Here is a 19,120-nt window from a genome sequence, read left to right on the forward strand (position 1 = left end):
TTCTGCAAATGTTTTACTACCTGAATTCACTCTCCAAGTACATTTCAAGATTGATGCCTCACAAGCAAAAGAACCTATTACTTCAGTTGACTTAAATGTTCAAGAAACCATGACTAGCTACTAGTGCTGGCAATCAGTTAAAATCTGAAAAATGATGATTGCTTCATTACAACCAGTCAGTCATTGAAAATAATTGTTTAGCGTCATTTATCCAAATCTCCTGGTTATGGTTGTTAGTGCACAAGACCCGTGAAGGTCCCGGGGTAGAGTAGGTCTTCAGCAACCCATGCTTGCCATAAAAGGCAACTATGCTTGTCGTAAGAGACGACTGACAGGATCGGGTGGTCAGACTTGCTGACTTGGTTGACTTATGTCATCGATTCCCAATTGTGCAGATTGATGCTCATGTTGTTGGTCACTGGATTGTCTGATCCAGACTTCATCATTTTCAGACTGCTGCCATATAGCTAGATTATTGCTGAGTGTGGCGTTAAACTAAACTCATACAGTCACTGTTATTGCACAAAGAATAGAAACCTATACTTCTCTATTGTTTTCTGCTAATTGCTCAAAGAGCATTTACAAGTTTCGTATCATTAAAGGATCACTAGTATGTTAGGAACATAAATTTCTGGGAGTCTTTAAGACAATTTCAATCATGACAATGAAAAAGCTTGCTCATGAAACAAACAAAACCAACTCCGTGAAAAATGTTAATCCAAAAATATATTTCAAAATTGTTTGTCCTCGAACATGATAAAACATGATCGATTGCTTTGTCATTTAGTCACTGCGACCAATCTTCAACTGTTTGAATGAATCAGACCACCACCACTTCCGACCTTATCCCTTCTGGTCCTTCTACAGCAACAACACATCCTCATACCTAAACCTTTAGGATAAGGCAGTCTATCCTGAACCAATGGACACCATCAAGTACTTACTCTTGTTTGATCTTGAGAGGTGCCTGAAGGCCTGGACCTTCTACCTGGATTGCACATCCTGTCAGAGTCTCTGCCAAGGGGTTGGTAAAGGACACCTCAACAGAAATCTTCTTCCCAACCTGTCCATCTTTAGAAGCCTAGAAATGATGAATTTGTTATTTAATAACCTGATGAAACAATCAAGTATAGTGGAATCTGTCTATTACAGACTGGCCTGAGACTGAGTGATTTATCGAGATTGTGAAGATGTCCAGTTTATGTCCAGATGTCTAGTTAGTTTAGTCAGCTAAGTCAGGATTACAAAGCATTGTTCTCATAGCAAGTTGATTGTCAGGACTATTATTATAGTCTGTATTCTGTAATTGAGAGAGTTTGGATTATAAAGATTATTAAGACAGTAGTCAAGATTATGGAGAAAAATGATTTACAAAGAACACGGATTTGACAGATTCCACTGCAGAAGAAAAACCATGAAATATCCCTGCAGCAAGGGGCAACCACGTAACTATATGTAATGTTTATGTTAACTCTGTGTGCAAAAGCAGTTGCCTCAGAAACTGTTGTTGTAAAAACAATACACTTTAAAAAAAATAATAATTATAGGTGTGTGGGGACCTGTACACCACAAAAATCGCGACAACTTTCTCAGAGAGAAGAACGCAATGTACGCAATGGGAGGGTTAGAATGTGTGTCATTTGAAACAATGGTCACAGGTGTTTTGGAAAATGCAAGTCAAATTCCTCATTGGAATTAGGTCACAATGACCTATACATTTTGCAGATATGAGCATGCAAATGCTAGATTACCTTGATTTGTAAGTGAGGTTTACAGAGTCTAAAGTCGACCATGTTGGTAAAGGCCTGTCTTGTCTCAACAACACGTGACATACAAGTCAGTTGCAGCATGCACATATCCTTCAAGTTGCCTTGATAGTCCTCAGCTTTAACTGTCATCTTTATCTCCGTATCTGTAATGTGAAGAAGTGTCTGTGACATCTAAATACATTATCAGTCTCATCAGCACCTACAACCTAGGTTGGAAACAGGTTGGAACCATGTTGGGTTCCCCTTCAGAAGATGTTTTATTTCTTTGTAGTTTAACATAGCACTCAGCAGGTTGGAACCATGTTGGGTTCACCTTCAGAAGATGCTTTATTTGTTTGTAGTTTAACATAGCACTCAGCAGGTTGGAACCATGTTGGGTTCACCTTCAGAGGATGTTTTGTTTGTTTGTTGTTTAACATAGCACTCAGCAATGGTCCAGCCATATGGCAGTGGTTACCAATTTGAGTCTGGGTCAGACAATCCAGTGACTGACATCATAAGCATCTACAACCTAGGTTGTAACAGAGGACCTATCACTCCTGTTTGTTACCATTCTTCTGAGAGGATATTTTGTTTGTTTGGTTGTTGTTTAATGCCACACTCGGCAACATTCCAATTTCCAGCTATATGGAGGTAGTCTTTATGTCAAGTCTGGACCAGGGAATCCAGTGATAGAAATTATGAGCATCGATCTGTGCATTTGGGCTACAAGGACATGCACAAACCAACTCAGAGAGTCTGACCATAGGTTGCTGAAGACCAATTGGAAACCAATTAATTATTTGGATTGTGAAGCAGTCCAGATAAGCAATCGTTTGTCTGTAGACATTGCCACGCTGAGTTACCGTATATTACAGTAGATGGGTTGAAGTTTGAGGACTAAACAAAACAGTCCATAGAAGGTTGTTGGTATATCTATGGGTTTTTGTCTTGGGATCTGAGTTGGCTGTGATTGTGACCAAGTCCTGAATTGGAAATACATAAATATACTCACTCTAAATATCTGCAAGGTGTAAGACAAATTCCTACCCAGGTTTTCATCTAACAATCATCAAGAATGTTTATGGATATATAACTTCTTTATTCTGTTAAGGCGATGTTTCGACATAAATCGTAATGTCTAATGCTTGACAATGGTAGAATCCATGTTGAAACGTTGTCTGTGCAGAATAAAGAAGTTACATATCCATAAACATTTACATCATTCTTCATCTCCTCAACTTCTAGAATGCCAATCAAAGAGGTCATAACAATCATCAAACCAATATAAAACTCATGTTACAATAGCACACTTACTGGCTTGTGGTTTGAGCACAGTATCAAATTTCTGTGACTTGACAGTGTCTGCAGGCACGCCTGTGTAAAACATTGTCCGTGCAGCCAAAAATGTTGTAAGAGTTCTCTCTGAAGTGCTGTTATTCTTCACTCGAATGATCACATCAAAATCTTGGCCAACAAATACATCCTGACTATGATCAAATTCGAATTGCACATCCTGTAATATAAGAAGATGTCAAGATGAGTCTTACATTGGGCATTATAATTCCCTATACAGAGAGCCCACGGCTCTGCAGCTTACCAACTGAGCGAAGTAGTGTTGGGGATTGGAATCAGAACACTATCAGCAAATTCAGTCAAAGTGAAACTTGTTGTTACTGAAATGCTAAAAATATTTTATTCAGAATTCCAAAACTACCAAAAGGCACCGGTTCACAAACAGACCTATCTAAGTGCCAAGTTGATGAAAAAATAGGAATGTCTTTTTAAAGTTCTGCTCTGGAAAAGAGCACTACAACCAAATTCAGTTGAAATCAAACTTGTTGCCATGGCAATTCAAAAATTCTTGCATTCAGAATCTAAAACTACCAATTCACCACCAACTAATGTGCCAACTAAAGTTTGGTGAGGAAATATTGAGCAATTTTCAACTTCTGGTCCAGCAAAGATGAATGAGCTTAGATGCACAGAATGAGTCAATAGCCCCAGCATAATGCACCTGTATTTTGTGTTATGTGTAACACATGTGTCCCAAAATGAGGATTTATCCATGGACCCTAGACCTCATTAGCGAGGAGTGACTGTATCACGATCCTGCCAACTTTGAGATGTTTCACCCAGGTGGATTCATTCCTCAGAAATAAAGGACACTTGTATGGATAAGTAACATCTAACACATCATGAGGAATAATGTCAACCATTGCAACATCACATAATGGTTGTCTAGTTTCAAACATTCACATAAAAAATTGTCTTGTCTGGACACCTAACAAAAGTAAACCTTGACTGCATCCTATATCAACTGCTGTCGACCCCTGCATACAATGTGGGTGTGTTGTCAGGAGAGGTAGTTTATCTCCCATGGGTCAAGGTCACACAGTTATTTTGAGATTCTGGGCTATATCAGGTTAGTAACATAAGAACAACACATTGTTTAGTTAACGAGCACATGTTAAACCTTGAAACTTCAGATAAAATATTTGCTTCCAGGATCCCCTTTATGTAAATACCCTAATACATTGAAAAAAGAAAAGATAAATATTATGTTAACAATGGAATGTCTATGAGATTTACATTTCCTGTAATCCACATGTCAGACTGCCAGTGGTGATGGTTACTGTAGATATACAGTCGAAAGAATGTATTAATGTTGTAGCTATTATCTGTGTCGGATGCCATGAGATGCTCAATAGGGGGTCCACCAGTTTTGGGGCTTGGCTGATAGCAGCATTAAACAAACCTCTGAATTGCTCATGTTACATAAATACTGGCAACCTTTCAAAAATGGCATCAAATTTATATGGCTACACCCCAACATTCCTCTTACTCAAACACCCCAATTTGTGAGAGATGTAATAAACAGAACACAGCTATAATGATTACAAAAGAAAAAATGTTTATAGAAAACGTGCAATTATGACCTCAGACACTTTTTAATGTGGAAAGATATTCAATTTCTGATATTCTTATACATCTCAGATCTGCATTGTTGAAATTTGGATGTGTTAATATTTAGTTAGCAGCTCAAACTGGTGAAGTTAATTACAATGAGACATTATGTCTGTACTGTAAATTGAATAAGAAAAATGTAATTGAAGATGAATTTAATTCATTCCTTACTTAAGTCTGACCATTTTTCTGACTTAAGATTAAAATTTTTTATTGAGAAATATTTGACTGATTTTGATCCAAATGTCCATTTTATTAAAGGTAACATGCAACCCAAAAATCAAACATAATTAAAACAGAATTATCACTTATTCATGACGTATAATATACATTGCTGCTTGTAACAAACAAATAAACTAAATAATAAGCATACAAACACGATTCAAATGTACAATATTTTGTACTTTCCTCAAAACGATGCCCTTGGGAGACCGAACCCAGTCATAGCGGGTTGGCGTGCACGCAAGTGTAATGACGGAATCTGATTGGCTGGTTCATTAGCTGACACCCCTAGGGCTCATTGTGTACACAGAAACATGATCTGTTTGATGGGCATTTTATAAGTATGGCGAGTGATAAGAAAGTAAGATTCTTTATGGATAACAACTTCTGTTATTGTACTTGATGCGTCGTTTAAGTGTAGGGGCATATACAGTTATCAAACAAAATCATATACTCGAGAAGAAGTTGTTATCCATAAAGAATGAATATAGAGATGTTGGGTTTTGTAAATACATATTCTCAGAATTTGCATTCAATCCACTCAAAAATCACCTCAGAAGAGATGGTGAGCTACTGCGTGGCTGGAACCTGTAATTCGTCAAAGTAGAAAGCAGGACTTGAAACTAACAAGAGTTTGCACCAGTTTCCGTCAGATCCAGTCATCCGAGAAAAATGGATATGGTTTGTTTGCAACCCACAGACATAAAAATATGTCATGTGTGCAAGTATCACACCTGCCTAATTACACAATGTGGCAGAGACAGGACTTGGGTGCACGAGTCATAAATCAGTTTATTTTGTTTATGGCGTTTAGCCTGATATTATGATAAGTTCAAATTGCATGTGGTCAATGATTGAAGCTGTGTATTGCATACTGTCTTTAGCAGACAGGCAGGCAGACATATAGGCGTCAATAAACCAGACATTTAGCTTTCTCTGTGACAGATGCTGTTTACCACAATCAACAAGTTTTTTTTATGTAACGAGTAGATTATTTACTTGTTTGTGTACACAACCAAGATTAGACTACTGCTCACGACCTCATACTCCGGACATACAAACTGTTTCAAGCTCCGCGAACCTATTCACTGTGCATGCGTTATGGGCGCTGCACAGCATAGCTGTTGAAACCACTTTTTCCCCCAGTGCAGGGTAAAATTTAGTGAAATGTTTGAACTCCGATTTAGAGGGCTTTTTTTCATCACGTTTTTTTCAACTTTATAGATTGAATTGACATTTTTGATGAATTGCTTTGCTTTGCATACCGAATGGTATCAGAATCAGCAAAGCTGTGTTTTACATTGCATGTGACCTTTAACATTAAGAAAACAAGTACTGACTGTATCATAACATTATTAGTATTTTTCTGTATTAAGTAAAACAGCATGTGCACTAACAATCAATACCATATGCAAATGATTGTATGATGGGCCGATGGTCTTTTACTGAATAGACATGTCTGTCTGTCTGTCTGTCTGTCTGTCTGTCTGTCTGTCTGATAAATGACAATCAAAGAGGCAGTGAGCAGAAATAGACATTGTTCAACAATGGGCAAAGAAACATACTGAATAGCAAAGATATTTATCAGGCGGATCAGTTTCAAGCCCACCTGCAACAAAATAAAATTCTTTGCCCTTTAGACAATAACTCAAGAGTTAATTTACAGACATTACTCTATTGTTTCCATGGCAACACATTCTCAGTGCTGAACACTTTGATACTCTTGCCGCCTCCCACAAAAAGAAAAACACACATGCAGAAATACGACACATTTGATATGGTTTGAAATTTCACAAGGCCATCTAAGAGCACACAGGTTTAGGGCAAACCATTAGGATTTGGATCCCTAAATGGGTTTAAAGTGCAGAAAATAAATTAATTTTCAACAAACAAACTACAACCATTAACACTTTAATAACATGTAGTATGTATGTCATACATAAGTGTGTAAATAACTTCAAAAACATGCAGGCTAAAGGTTAATTGAACTGTATATTTCTGTGTCAATTAATGGGTTGTCATGGAGTGGGTTTTTGTATCGGAGAAAACATGCCTCCAAGGTTTTGGTAGACCTTTGTTCAGGCCAGATTAATCATATATATTGCTTTATAGATTCGTCAGTCATATTTTTTCAAGAATAACAAAAAAAACCATAAAATAAATTTTTCTCGCTTGAAAAATAAAATCCTAAAGTTAGGATATACGTGAGCAAGACTTCAGCACCACAAGGCAGTTTGTTGGACACTAAAAACACCCATATCTTTTCTTCGAGACTTTAAACTGAAGCATCTAACAATATTTGTGTTAGAAATCAGTACTTCAAGCACCTCAGAGAGTATGACTTTGAAAAACAATGCCTTTGAAAATCTCAAGTGGGTTTTTGCTTTGACTGTTAATTTTCTCCCTTCTGGTTTTAGGTTTTCTGGGGACAAAAGTCCATGAAACCGAATTGGTCTGGCTTCATAAAGAATTAAAACACTTTACCTCAGTTCCTTTTTCATAAACGTCCGGACGGCAGGCTCCATATTGGTTTGCTGTCAGTACTGCCACCCGCTCCTCATTGGTGCCTGTACAAGGAATTGAAAAAGTGCAAGTTTTCATTATAAGATGTTCGCTGGTCCCAAGGGGGAGGGGAACATAAACAGACATAGCGGGTATATCAACCCATGGGCCCCGAGGGACCAGTGAACAATGTATCTATCCTAGGCCTCAATATTGATTTTGAACTGTTTGAAGAATGGGTATCGGATTGTACACTTCAGCCAACCTGTGTGAATCAAACGATTCGAGTCCTGCATGTTGCTGTTTCTGTCGTAGGTACTGTCTTAGTACAGTGTTGTGGGGTGATTCCCCTTCTTAATATTCACAGGGACTACATTTGAACGTTTTGTCAAAATTTTATTGGAATGTGAGGCAAATCTTTTCATAGCCATCGCTAGATTTTGCAGACGACACAAGAAAAAATTCTTTAGAGTTATCTCTCTTCCATCGACTAGCATTCGCAAACATCAGTACTTTCCATGCCTCATGTTTGATTCATGATAAGATAATATAAGTTGTATGCTTCTTTTGAGGGTAATATGGTGTGATGTTTGACTTCTTGTTGAAATGTCACCCAAGCTGGTAGGTGAGAGATGGCACTTCTACAAAAAGTCACACATCAGACTGGTTTCTCTGTTAAGAATATGGTCTGAAGTATGCCTTTGGACTGCAGTGTCATCCCTTGCCTCCCATTGAAGTGACAGCTAAAAAAGGCATACATCAGACCATATTACCCAAGGGAGAAATTTACAACTGATTTATCTTACCACCATGTTAAATGTACAATATTGTTGTAATATTGCTAAAACCAAACTCACTGATCACAGTGTCTGACTAAACAGGTAATGATTAGCATTGAGTCCCAGAAAAATGTGCAACCATAAAAACAAAACATTATCCAAAAAAGCTAAATACAGCTCTTAATCATAGATTTGTGTTGAACTGAATAACATAGCCAGTAAATACTAAAGATACCAACACTTATAGCTGTTTGTGCACTTGCACCAACCAAATAAGGACAATACTGGTCTTGCCGCCATATGCCAAATCATCCAAGATATATACAGAATTCTTGGACAGTTTCATGATCTTGGAGGTGTATAGGATTTTGAGTCTGATACATAAATTACTTACCTTCCCCAAATTTGTAGGCACCTGTGACAACTTCTCTGCTACTATCCACCATACTCTTTGTGCTGATTTCCTTTCCAACTCTAGAACAAAGGCAATATACCAACTGAGTATGATGGGAACGTTTGCCATCACCAGCATGATGAAGCTGACAAGAGTTGAGAATTGGTTGAAATCCCTCAAACGATGATTGTTTCAATATCAACAAACAATCATAAAAACAATTGGTTAATTATGTTTGTCAGATTTTCCTATTCAGGTTGTTATTGCACATTAGTATAATTGTTACTGCAGATAAGTATGACATGATACAACTTGCTACTTTAAAAAACATAATGACTGATATACCATGCACATAATCTTCGTGGAGTTTATGTTCAGTCATGATATTTCGCTAAGTGAAGAGAGGTTTCTCAGAATAAAACACGTTTCCAGGCCCTGACAACTTCGAGGATATGTTCCATTGTCAAATGTACCAAAGACTAAATCAGCAGTTTCAAATTGTTTGTGTTTGATTAGGAGAAAATGTGATCAATTGCTTGGTTGTCTGGTCACTGCGACCAATCTCTGATCATTTCAATTAATCGCAGAAGCACTACCATGACATATGCATTGTGGGAAATATCACATCAGTGAACTCCCCACACTGTTACAAAGGCTACTGTGACTTTATGTCCAATCAAGATGCCATCGTGATACCATTTCACTGTCCCCTGAAGTTCTCTGCCACTGAAGCTGGGTAACTTTACTTTGTGAACTTGTGATAATTCTTTATTACTGTTCACACTGTTTAGGATGATGAATAGTAAGAATGTCATTTCATGTGTTTTGATATCGAACATATCTTCATTTGCTGGCAAACGTTTGGTTGTGGAATAGCCCAAAAAGGATTCACTCATCATACTGAAAATCCAGGTTTTACTACCCACATAGATACAATGCCCATTTATGGTGTCTCCTAGCAGAAGTACTGAAGCATTGCTAAATTGCCAAAAAGACAACAGGAATGGCCTGCACACATGCTGTATCTATGTGGGAAATCAAACCCAGACCTTTGGCATGATGATCTAACACTTTAACCACTCGCCCCTACCCACCCACCCTATTCTCCGGTAGAAAATAGTCATGAAGTTTATAAGAATGTAAGAATATCTGAAATTGTCACTTGGGGACAAGGGACAACCAATCATGTAACAACAGTTCCCTAAATTTGGATGTATACTTAGACAAAGTACTGTGATTATGTGTCCCAGTCCACCCAGCTGTCAATGGGTAACTAGTAAGGACAGAAAAGCCATACTAACTCGGTGCACCTAGGTGTACAGACTCCTTTCGTGTTGTCACAACCCTAAGTGTACAGTACACAACCCTGTGTATTTAAAAGAAGCAATGAATCTGTTGGTATATGACCAGATGGACAAAGTAGTGTGACTATGTAGTACCTCATAAGGATGAAAAAGACACAAGAACTCTGTGCGCCTAGTAAGCAGCAAGAGCTGTATGATCCCCAGGGAGTTGATATTGAAAATACAATATGTTCAATGACCGATAGAAAAGAAGGAGCTTTTGAGCAGCTGTACTGGATGTCAGCTGTGTGTGCATGCATGAGTGTGTGTGTGTAATCTTCTTGTTTCTGTTTGTACATCCAGTACGCTACTCCAAGTTGCCTGGTGACACAATCAATCCTAAGTCCCTTAACAGAAGTACCCTGGTGTAAACTAGTCTGATTTATCATCCCCTGATGAAAGGTCATTTGTGCAATCACCCATGATGAAAGTTCATTTATGTAAACACACCTGATGAAAGGTCATTTGTGAAAACACCCCGATGAAAGGTCCCCCAACAAAAGCTTAACTGGTCTATTGCACACATTCCCATAAACAGTGATTGTTGTGTCTCTTCTGGACCGATCTGTGACATTCAGCCTGTTCATTACTGTCTGTTTTGTTCAGATATCAAAGGAAAAATTCTTACCCTTTCTTTTCAATGTAGACTTTCTCAAAAGTACCATCTTCAAGGACTGACCAATACACTTTATCGGCATTCACCTCAGCAAAGATGAACTGGCCATCAAAAGGCAGGTTGACCTCTCCTCTCTTAATAGCAAGCACAGGCGCTGGACCACAGCAATAGACACCTGGAAAACAATCATTGATAAATCATTTGTACTGTCGTGGATAAAGCAATAGTTCCACATTTGGCTGTCCCCTGAAACAGCTGTTCAGAAGAGTATATATAACAAGGACGACAGGGCTAACATACCCATAAGGTCTTAAGTATACAATCATCGAACTTTTGTTTGATGATTATAATATATGCAGAAGTATTTTCTCTTCTTAAGTTTCTCAGAAATTGTTGCATCAGGGACTGTGTCAAACACAGTGCTCACATTTCATAAACATTGACAAAGTTCATGTATAAACATTATTTCATTTCTGAATGAACATTGAAAAACTCTCAGGAATTTGACAGAATACTTTACAGTGGTTTTGTTTTGATCTTAAAGTGTGTTATATCTGGTGCTAGAATTCTTTTTCTTGACGACATTAGTATCTATGTCGAAACGTCACACACACTGAATAAAAGATGTTGTATATCCATAAATCATAGTCCTCATTCTAGAATTTAAGATTTTAGTACTGTGATACGTATAGTATCACCATCCCGTATTGGAATACGACCTTACGAGGGACTCATAAAACCCTGTATTTCCCTCGACATGACGAGATAACGCATTTATCTAGCTGAATGTTTTCCCTAAATCAAAACAAAACAACACGCATCGAATCGACTTCTGGTTTTTTTTACATGAGATGCCACTGTTTGGCCTCAATGCACCGCACGTTACTAAAGGCTTGTCGATGCACGCTTTTCTCACTTCGTGTCGTCACTGAGGCATAGCGGAGTGATATGACTTTCGTAGCGGAAGTACATGACTTTTATACTCCCGCTAGCAGATTGTGATGGATGTACATGGTATTTTATCAGAGGCACGTGGACCAATCAAAACTCGACATTCTTACATGAGGCTAGATAAAATACTATGTCAATATACACTAAAATTTTAGCATCATGATGCAGTGTATCAAAGGTTATATACTTGATAGCTGATCTAGATTTAAAGCAAAACTATTGTTCATACTACACATTCCCCTCAGTTGCTGATGACAGATTGAGCAAGTTTCACTTTCAGCAATATTCAAGCAATATCACGGTGGAGGATACAAGAATTAGAGTCGAACCCAGGTTGTGCTAGACCCAAATCACACACACCTCCTCAAAAGTTCAAATCTGGACTCTTTGTAAACAGGTTTTCTCCATAATCCAGACTACTGTCTGAGTCCCCGCAAAACAACTTTTAATTGTTAAAGCTTGCCTTAAAATCTAGACTCTCTAAGTTATGGAGTATGGACTAAAATAACAGTCCCGACAATGCCATGTAATCCAGACATAGCTCATTAAAATGACAGTATGTTAAATAAACATCTCCCTTACTTCTTTTCTCGGGATATATCAGATCTTTTTAAGCTTTTTCAAAGGAGCATACCTTATACTACGACAATATGATAATGATTACTGTGTATAATGAGGATGGAAGTTATAAATATCCGAGCAGCATGATTTAACTGCAGATAATGTAAACATTCTTTTTAACATTTTTTGTACAATAGCCATGGTCCTTAACAAAGGGAGGCAACTCACACTGGCAGTGTCTTCAGTTGCAGACAAAACACGACTAATCTTGACCACTTTATAATGAGTCTGTCCCAGCCCAGTCCATAATAGATAGATTCCACTGTACTAAAGTCTAATTTTTACACAATGCAAAAAGGCTAGGGACCACCCCCCACCCCCACCCCCCAAAAAAATTAAAAAATTACTCTACTAAAGAGATTACTCAAGGAAGTTGGTTATGGTATGACAGATTAAATATAGTAATAAAAAAGAAAGCTGGCCCTTAAATTATTTTGAGTAGTATATGGTTTCTTACCATCACTTGTCTCCTGTGGTGTGGCATCCACTGCCTGCCAGCCACCGTATCCACTCGGAAGATCAGGACGTGACATCCAGGCCTCATTCCACACGTGGAAATTCCTGTATTCATGAAAAAAGTCAACAGTTAAAACTGAAACCCTTGTTGGTAAATTTTTGTCAGTGTACCTTGTCCAAGTCACACCAGCTCTCTGTGCAGATCTTTCCCTAGTTGAGTGAGTGAGTGAGTGAGTGAGGGTGTGTGTGAAGGAGTGAGTGAAGGAGTGCATGAGTGAGTGAGCCAGATTGTTAGAGAGTGTGTGTGTGTGTGTGAGTGAGTGAGTGAGTGAGTGATCATGGTTTTACACAATTAAAATTTTCTCCCATTTTATTACAGCTGAAAATTCAAGAAATGGTCTTTTCGCACTGTAGCCATGTGGGCAACACAACCCAGACATTCAATGATTTGAGCAAAATGTTTAACAAAAATGGCTGAGTCCCTGTTTCTAGAGTGCTAGGACACTGGTACTAAACTCAACATGAATGTGGAAGACACACCACCAATGGACCCTCCTACCTGACAAAACAATATGTCCTTTAGCAGCTGGGGTGCCAACCCTAATTTAGTCTAATTAGTATTCTGACCCAAAACTGATGCAGAAATTAGTATTCCTTCCAAAAATAAGCATAAAATTTTCCAAAGACTTTTCATATTAAATAACAATTTGAATAGTCAATCATTAACATTGTACTCTGACCTAAATCAGTCATATCTATCCACATATAGTTGGATACTGAATAAAATGTAGTTCAAATATACTGTGAATAGTACACATGCTAATTGATAATTGAATTTAATGTACTTTTTAAAACAATTGCACATTATTACTGCTATCATAGTCACATCTATCGTGCAGTTTTTTTTGTACTGAATATGATAAAATTGAATGGGCTGACATCTCTGTAACAGGTTTGAAGCATGTACAGATCAGAGCTGGTTACAAGTGGATGGCTGCTAAGTGAAAAATCAGGATGAGTGATGACAAAACTAAAGCAATATTGCTTGTTACTAATCCAGTAGTTATTTTGGTAAAATAAACCTCAATCTGTTACTTAGTAGGGGCTTCAAGGAATTTTGGTGAATATGCGATTTGGTGAATATAACATCTATCATGAATACTGGGTAACCAATACAAATAATTATTCAAGAATACTAAATGACTGATACACAATCAGTCTATGTAAACTTAGTCTCAGTAACACTCCACTACTGAGTCCTGAAACCTAGCAGGAGGTCGTGTCAGATAAACTTTGAGACTGACCAATCAGAACCCAACAAACCAAATCGTGAAAATGGACATCCGCACATACCTTTTGAACTTTTACCTCTGAAAGGTTTGCACCTGAACGATTTCGAATGCATTTTTCCATACAATCACTAACAGGTAATGCACATGGTGCACGCTACAATAATGTCAACGGTGATAAAACAGTCGATGAAAATAGCGATTTTTGTCAATATTCAAAGATGACAGCTTGCGGAAATATTAGGTAATGGTAACCATACCATCAGAAAGGGCAAACCCTAAACAGTAGCTGTTGCCTGATTGGTTTAATCCGTTTGTCTTCTCGCGTCATTGGCTGCTAAAAGGTTACATGGTGTGACCTCTTACTAGCTTTAGTTAGACTAAGTAGTGGAGTGTAATGAAAAGTACTGAGACTAAGTTTATATAAACTGGAGGCACAATTTGCCCACGATGACAGTGTTCATTTTTTTCACAGTAATAACCAGTGATCTCATTACATGCAAATTTGGTATGTATTAGTTATCGTCTACTGTACAATGTGCATCCTTGGCAAACTAACATGACTTGCACTACTGCAAGGCTAGTGCATATTCCATTCTTGCATATCTCACTTTGTAAGTGGATACAAGAGTTCAAGTAAAACATACTCCCCTAAAAAATCATTAATATTCGTTAATATTCGGTGAATAAGGAACTGAATTCATGAAGGGCTTTGCTTTGATTCACAAAATATGCTAGTGAATCATAACAACTTTATTACTAAGACAAGAGAACACTAAATTTGCCAGCAAGAGGGATCTTGGAAATGTGATGTACCTTTGCATGGATCAGCAAGTACTATTTATACAACACCTGAGAATATTCATCTCTGCCAAAAGAGATACCTATAGGAAAAAGTGTTATGAAAGTCATTTGCATGGACCATAAAAAATACAAGATCTGAGCAGGAAATGTTATTAGCTGCATAACATATCCTGCAGTTAATTACATTAAAACCTGTTGCAGACTTGGTACACTAGTTCCGCAAGATTCCAGACAATTAATACACCCTAGCATGCATTTCAATTATCTTTAGCTCATGCAAACACACGAAACACAGTCTACTAAAACTCCAAAGCTTGCTACAGTACCAGCATAAAGTACAACACTGGGTACAGCACAAGAATAGAGTACAAGGGTAGAGTACATGAATAGAGTACAAGATTTGAGTACAGTAATAATGTACAGGATTTGGGTAAAAGAAAACATGCACCAGATTAAAATATAAGAGTGAGTCAGTTTAGTTTTATGCCATCTTTAGACCCTACTGATTTTTTTCTTTTCTCACGGATCCGCCGGTCATATTTTTTCAAGAATAAGAAAAAAAAAGATAATACTTTCCCCTCTCAAAAAATATGTTCCTAATATTTCGTTGGCCAATAAAACTTACCCCCAATATTTCTTAGAATGTTTCTTTCTAAATTTTCTAAGATTGTTTTTTGTCTCATATAAATTTCCAAAAGTAAAACACTTTTAGCATTCAAAGGGATTATTACTTTGACTGGTGTTTTATTTGTTTTTTTCCTCTTGCCTCTGGGTTTTCTGAGGTTTTCTGATGACAAAAGTCTGTAAAACAAGAAGTGAAATTGATCTGGCCTTAGTAACATTTCAGTAATATTATGGTAAGGGACACCAGAAATGTGATTCATACATTGTGACCTTACAGGGAATTGAACCCATCCAATTGATGAGGCATTGCTTAACAACCTAGCTACCCTACGGCAACTTTATGTATAAGGAAAATGTACAAGACAAGTCCAAGAAACAGTACAAGTTTTGTATTCACTGAGTATTGACATGTAGAAACATCACTAACAATTGTTTTGTTGTGTCATCAGCAGTGGTGACGTCATTCAAATCATATTGTGACATAAAGTCAGAATGACATCACGAATCAGCAGCTCCAGGCGCTACCATGGGAACCAGCTGAAACGACCAACTGATGACACTGCTGAACTCGTAATTGATGTAAATTAGTGCAGACAGTAAAACCCTTTGGTTTACTTTTTTGTTTACAATGTCGAAGTTGTATATCCATAAAATTGTCTTCCTTCTTCACCACCTCAGCTTCTCACATGCCCATGAAAGATACCACAATTTCCGTCTAACAGTATAAGTTTCAGTCTGAACATTGTCCAACACTGTATATAAACCAAGGGCAGTATCCAAATGGTCAAAGCATTCGCTTGCCACAGCGAAGACCTGAGTTCGATTCCCCACATGGGTACAGTGTGTGAAGTCCATTTCTGGTGTCTCCTGCCATGATACTGCTGGAATATTGTGCAATACAGTGTAAAACCCACTCAGTATATAAACCAGAAAATCTCATATCTCAAGCTACCTTGAACCTGTTTCAGTTTAATGACATAAACACTTGAAAACACATGTCTAATGGAAGGGCATGCTGAACAAACCTCTATAGCCTTGAGCTATCTTCGTAACAAAGCTAGATACATATCCGTTTTTGCTTGCATTTCACGTCTAATGAAGCACAATTTTATAGTCCCTCAATCACCTCAATTACGCATCCTTCAAACGGGAAACATGAATTACTAGCAAAGGATGGCAGACTCAAAAAGATTTAGCAACTTGTTTTTTTAACCAGCTGTGCTGTTACTTACATCTCCCCACTTTTCTCTGTGTTGATGTCATGGTGACCCGGTGAAAAGTAGAAATCAAGTAATACCTTGTCAGCATCTACAGAGCAAGTACCCTCAAGAATTGCTAGCATAAAAATATTATGACTTCATCCACAACAATTCTGGAACATTTTTAGCATTAACAATATTCTCCACAAGGTTGGTTTTGACTGTTATATTATATGAATACAACAAGCTCATTTCATGTCATGACCGAATTTACCTTAAATACCCCAGAAATTTATATTCCTAACATACTAAGTCATCCTTTGAACATGTGCAATTTACCTTCCCTCCCAGGCGATCCAGTGATCAACAGCATGAGCATCAATCTAGGTAGCTGGGATATGATGGCACATATCAACCAACAATGACAGACCACCCGATCCTCTTACGACAAACAAAGGTTACTGAAGATCAATTCTAACCAGGATCTTTACAGGTGAAAACAAGAACATACAGTCATGGGCACAAAGTGCTTGTCAGACAGTGCTTAGATGTGACAACTGATGCACTACATTATCAGAGTGAGTGAGTATGGTTTTATGCCACTTTTAGCAATATTCCAGCAATATCAAACAAGAAATGGACTTCACTAACTGTAACCAAGTCAAGAATCAAACTCTTCGGCATGACCAGCAAGACTTTTATTATTAAGCTACCCCACCAACTCACATTGTTAGAAAGCATGAGCTTGAGGTCCACTCTACATAACTGTCATAGCACTACAATATTTTTTTTTTCCATTTTTTATTCACTTTACTTGGTTACAGTTTAACAGGATATATGGGTAGAATAGAATGTAACACATTGCATGGTAGACAGGCAGACAGTACAATATGTTTCGTATTGGAAATATCTGGATTAAACAGTATAGCTGATACATAGATGATACAGCAAATGCAAGAGGCTCGTTTCTAGTTACACGATTGCAGCAATAACATTCCATTTTCTATAAAAATGTTTCATGTTGACGTTTTTCTTATCGATAAATTTCTCTGTCTCATAAACATCCATTGGTAATGCTCTGTAGATTGTGAAGCTGGGTTTGTATCCTCTTATATTCATAATGAAAATGTGGTGCTTTCCTAATAGAATCATGTGGAACCTTGAGTAAATGGTTTCCACTGCAACAAAATAGAATATCATGGTTAGACATTTCGTACATTTTACCAAGAAACTGGGTTATGAAATTGTTAAATTCAGCCCAGAACATTTTGACGATTGGGCACTCAAGATATACATGGTAAATATTCACACCAGCTGAGCCACATGATGTACATAGGTCATTATCTACCAATTTCATCCTTAGTAGCTCTCGCTTAGTGTAAATGGCTCTGCGTAAAAATTTATATTGAAAATCTGAAAGTTTTGTGTCTTTCGGGGATTGTCTATACTGTGAAAATATACTTTTCCAATTGAACGACTCACTAAGTTCCCCGTTCCATTTGAGACACGCGTTTGGAATGTTATAGTCTGATATGAAATTATGAAATTATCGTAAAATATCCTTGAGTCTTTACTAGGTTTAATCAAATCGTTCCACGGAGAACACATAGATAACTTCAGTATATTCAAATTGTTTTTTGTTCGAATCACGTCTTTCCACTGTTTGGGTATACTAAGGATAACACGATTAAAGTCAAGCACAGTACCCTTGACGCCAGAATTTCTTTTAAGTTCTGCAAAAGTTAGAAAGCCGTGGTCATTACAAATATCTTTAATATAAACTACTCCACATTTAATCCAGTTATGAATGATCAAGCTTGACAGGTTACACTAGTGATTTAGCCATAGTCATTGCATGAGTATTTCGTTAATATTACACACATATCTTTTAACATGTCTATGCCAAGCATCAAGAGAGTCTTTCCAAAATGGATTTTTGACTTTATAGTGTGTAGAAATATTGGCTCCTTGGAGAAGGAGGTTTTGCAAAGGGAAACCAGCAAGATCATAGTTCTTAGAATTAGAGATGTATCTCTTCAAGCAGGAAAGTTTTAACGAGTCGACATAGGTTTTCACATCGACCATTCCAAGACCACCTTCTTTGTACATTCATACTAAATTAGTTTGTTTTATTTTGTCAGTTTTGTCTTTCCATATAAACTTGAAAAATAATCTGTTTAATTCTGTAATAAATGTTTTTGGGGGATTAGGGAGAGATGAGAAGGTGTGGACCATCAGGGATAAAGCCAAAGTTTTTACAATGGTTATTTTTCCAATCAACGTTAAATTACGTCTTACTCAATTACATAAAATTCTTTTTATATTTTTGAGTCTCTTTTTTGTATTGATTACCCATAGGTATGTTAACCAATTTTTGAATGTTGTGTCCAAACCCGAACTTATCCAGGACCATCTTAATAAATGTTTTTGACACAGTGTCAAACGCTTTTTCAAAATCAATTAGATTATGTAAACCTTATATGTTTTGCCTTTTAGTTTCACACAAAATGTCATAAAGAAGTCTGATATTTTCCGAAGTGCAAATCCCAGGAATGAATCCAGTTTGATTTTCATTAATGAGAACATTCAATGTTTTTTTAATCCT

The 19,120-nt window shown here is 37.3% G+C and overlaps 1 protein-coding gene across 4 annotated transcripts in view; it reads right to left on the reverse strand.

Moving 5' to 3' along the window:
• LOC137255846 (annulin-like) overlaps window positions 1-19,120 on the reverse strand; it is a 72,438-nt gene that overhangs the window by 4,141 nt on the left and 49,177 nt on the right. For all 4 annotated transcript variants that reach the window (XM_067793419.1, XM_067793418.1, XM_067793417.1 and 1 more), the window contains 7 exons: window positions 12,601-12,704; window positions 10,584-10,746; window positions 8,613-8,692; window positions 7,422-7,504; window positions 3,066-3,264; window positions 1,752-1,912; window positions 945-1,081 (listed from right to left, as the gene is read on the reverse strand). In XM_067793419.1, the coding sequence (XP_067649520.1) occupies window positions 945-1,081; window positions 1,752-1,912; window positions 3,066-3,264; window positions 7,422-7,504; window positions 8,613-8,692; window positions 10,584-10,746; window positions 12,601-12,704 (927 nt within the window). The remainder of the gene's footprint in view (window positions 1-944; window positions 1,082-1,751; window positions 1,913-3,065; window positions 3,265-7,421; window positions 7,505-8,612; window positions 8,693-10,583; window positions 10,747-12,600; window positions 12,705-19,120) is intronic.

Source organism: Haliotis asinina, chromosome 11 (genome assembly GCF_037392515.1).
Source record: "Haliotis asinina isolate JCU_RB_2024 chromosome 11, JCU_Hal_asi_v2, whole genome shotgun sequence".
NCBI classification, from domain to species: Eukaryota; Metazoa; Mollusca; class Gastropoda; order Lepetellida; family Haliotidae; genus Haliotis; species Haliotis asinina.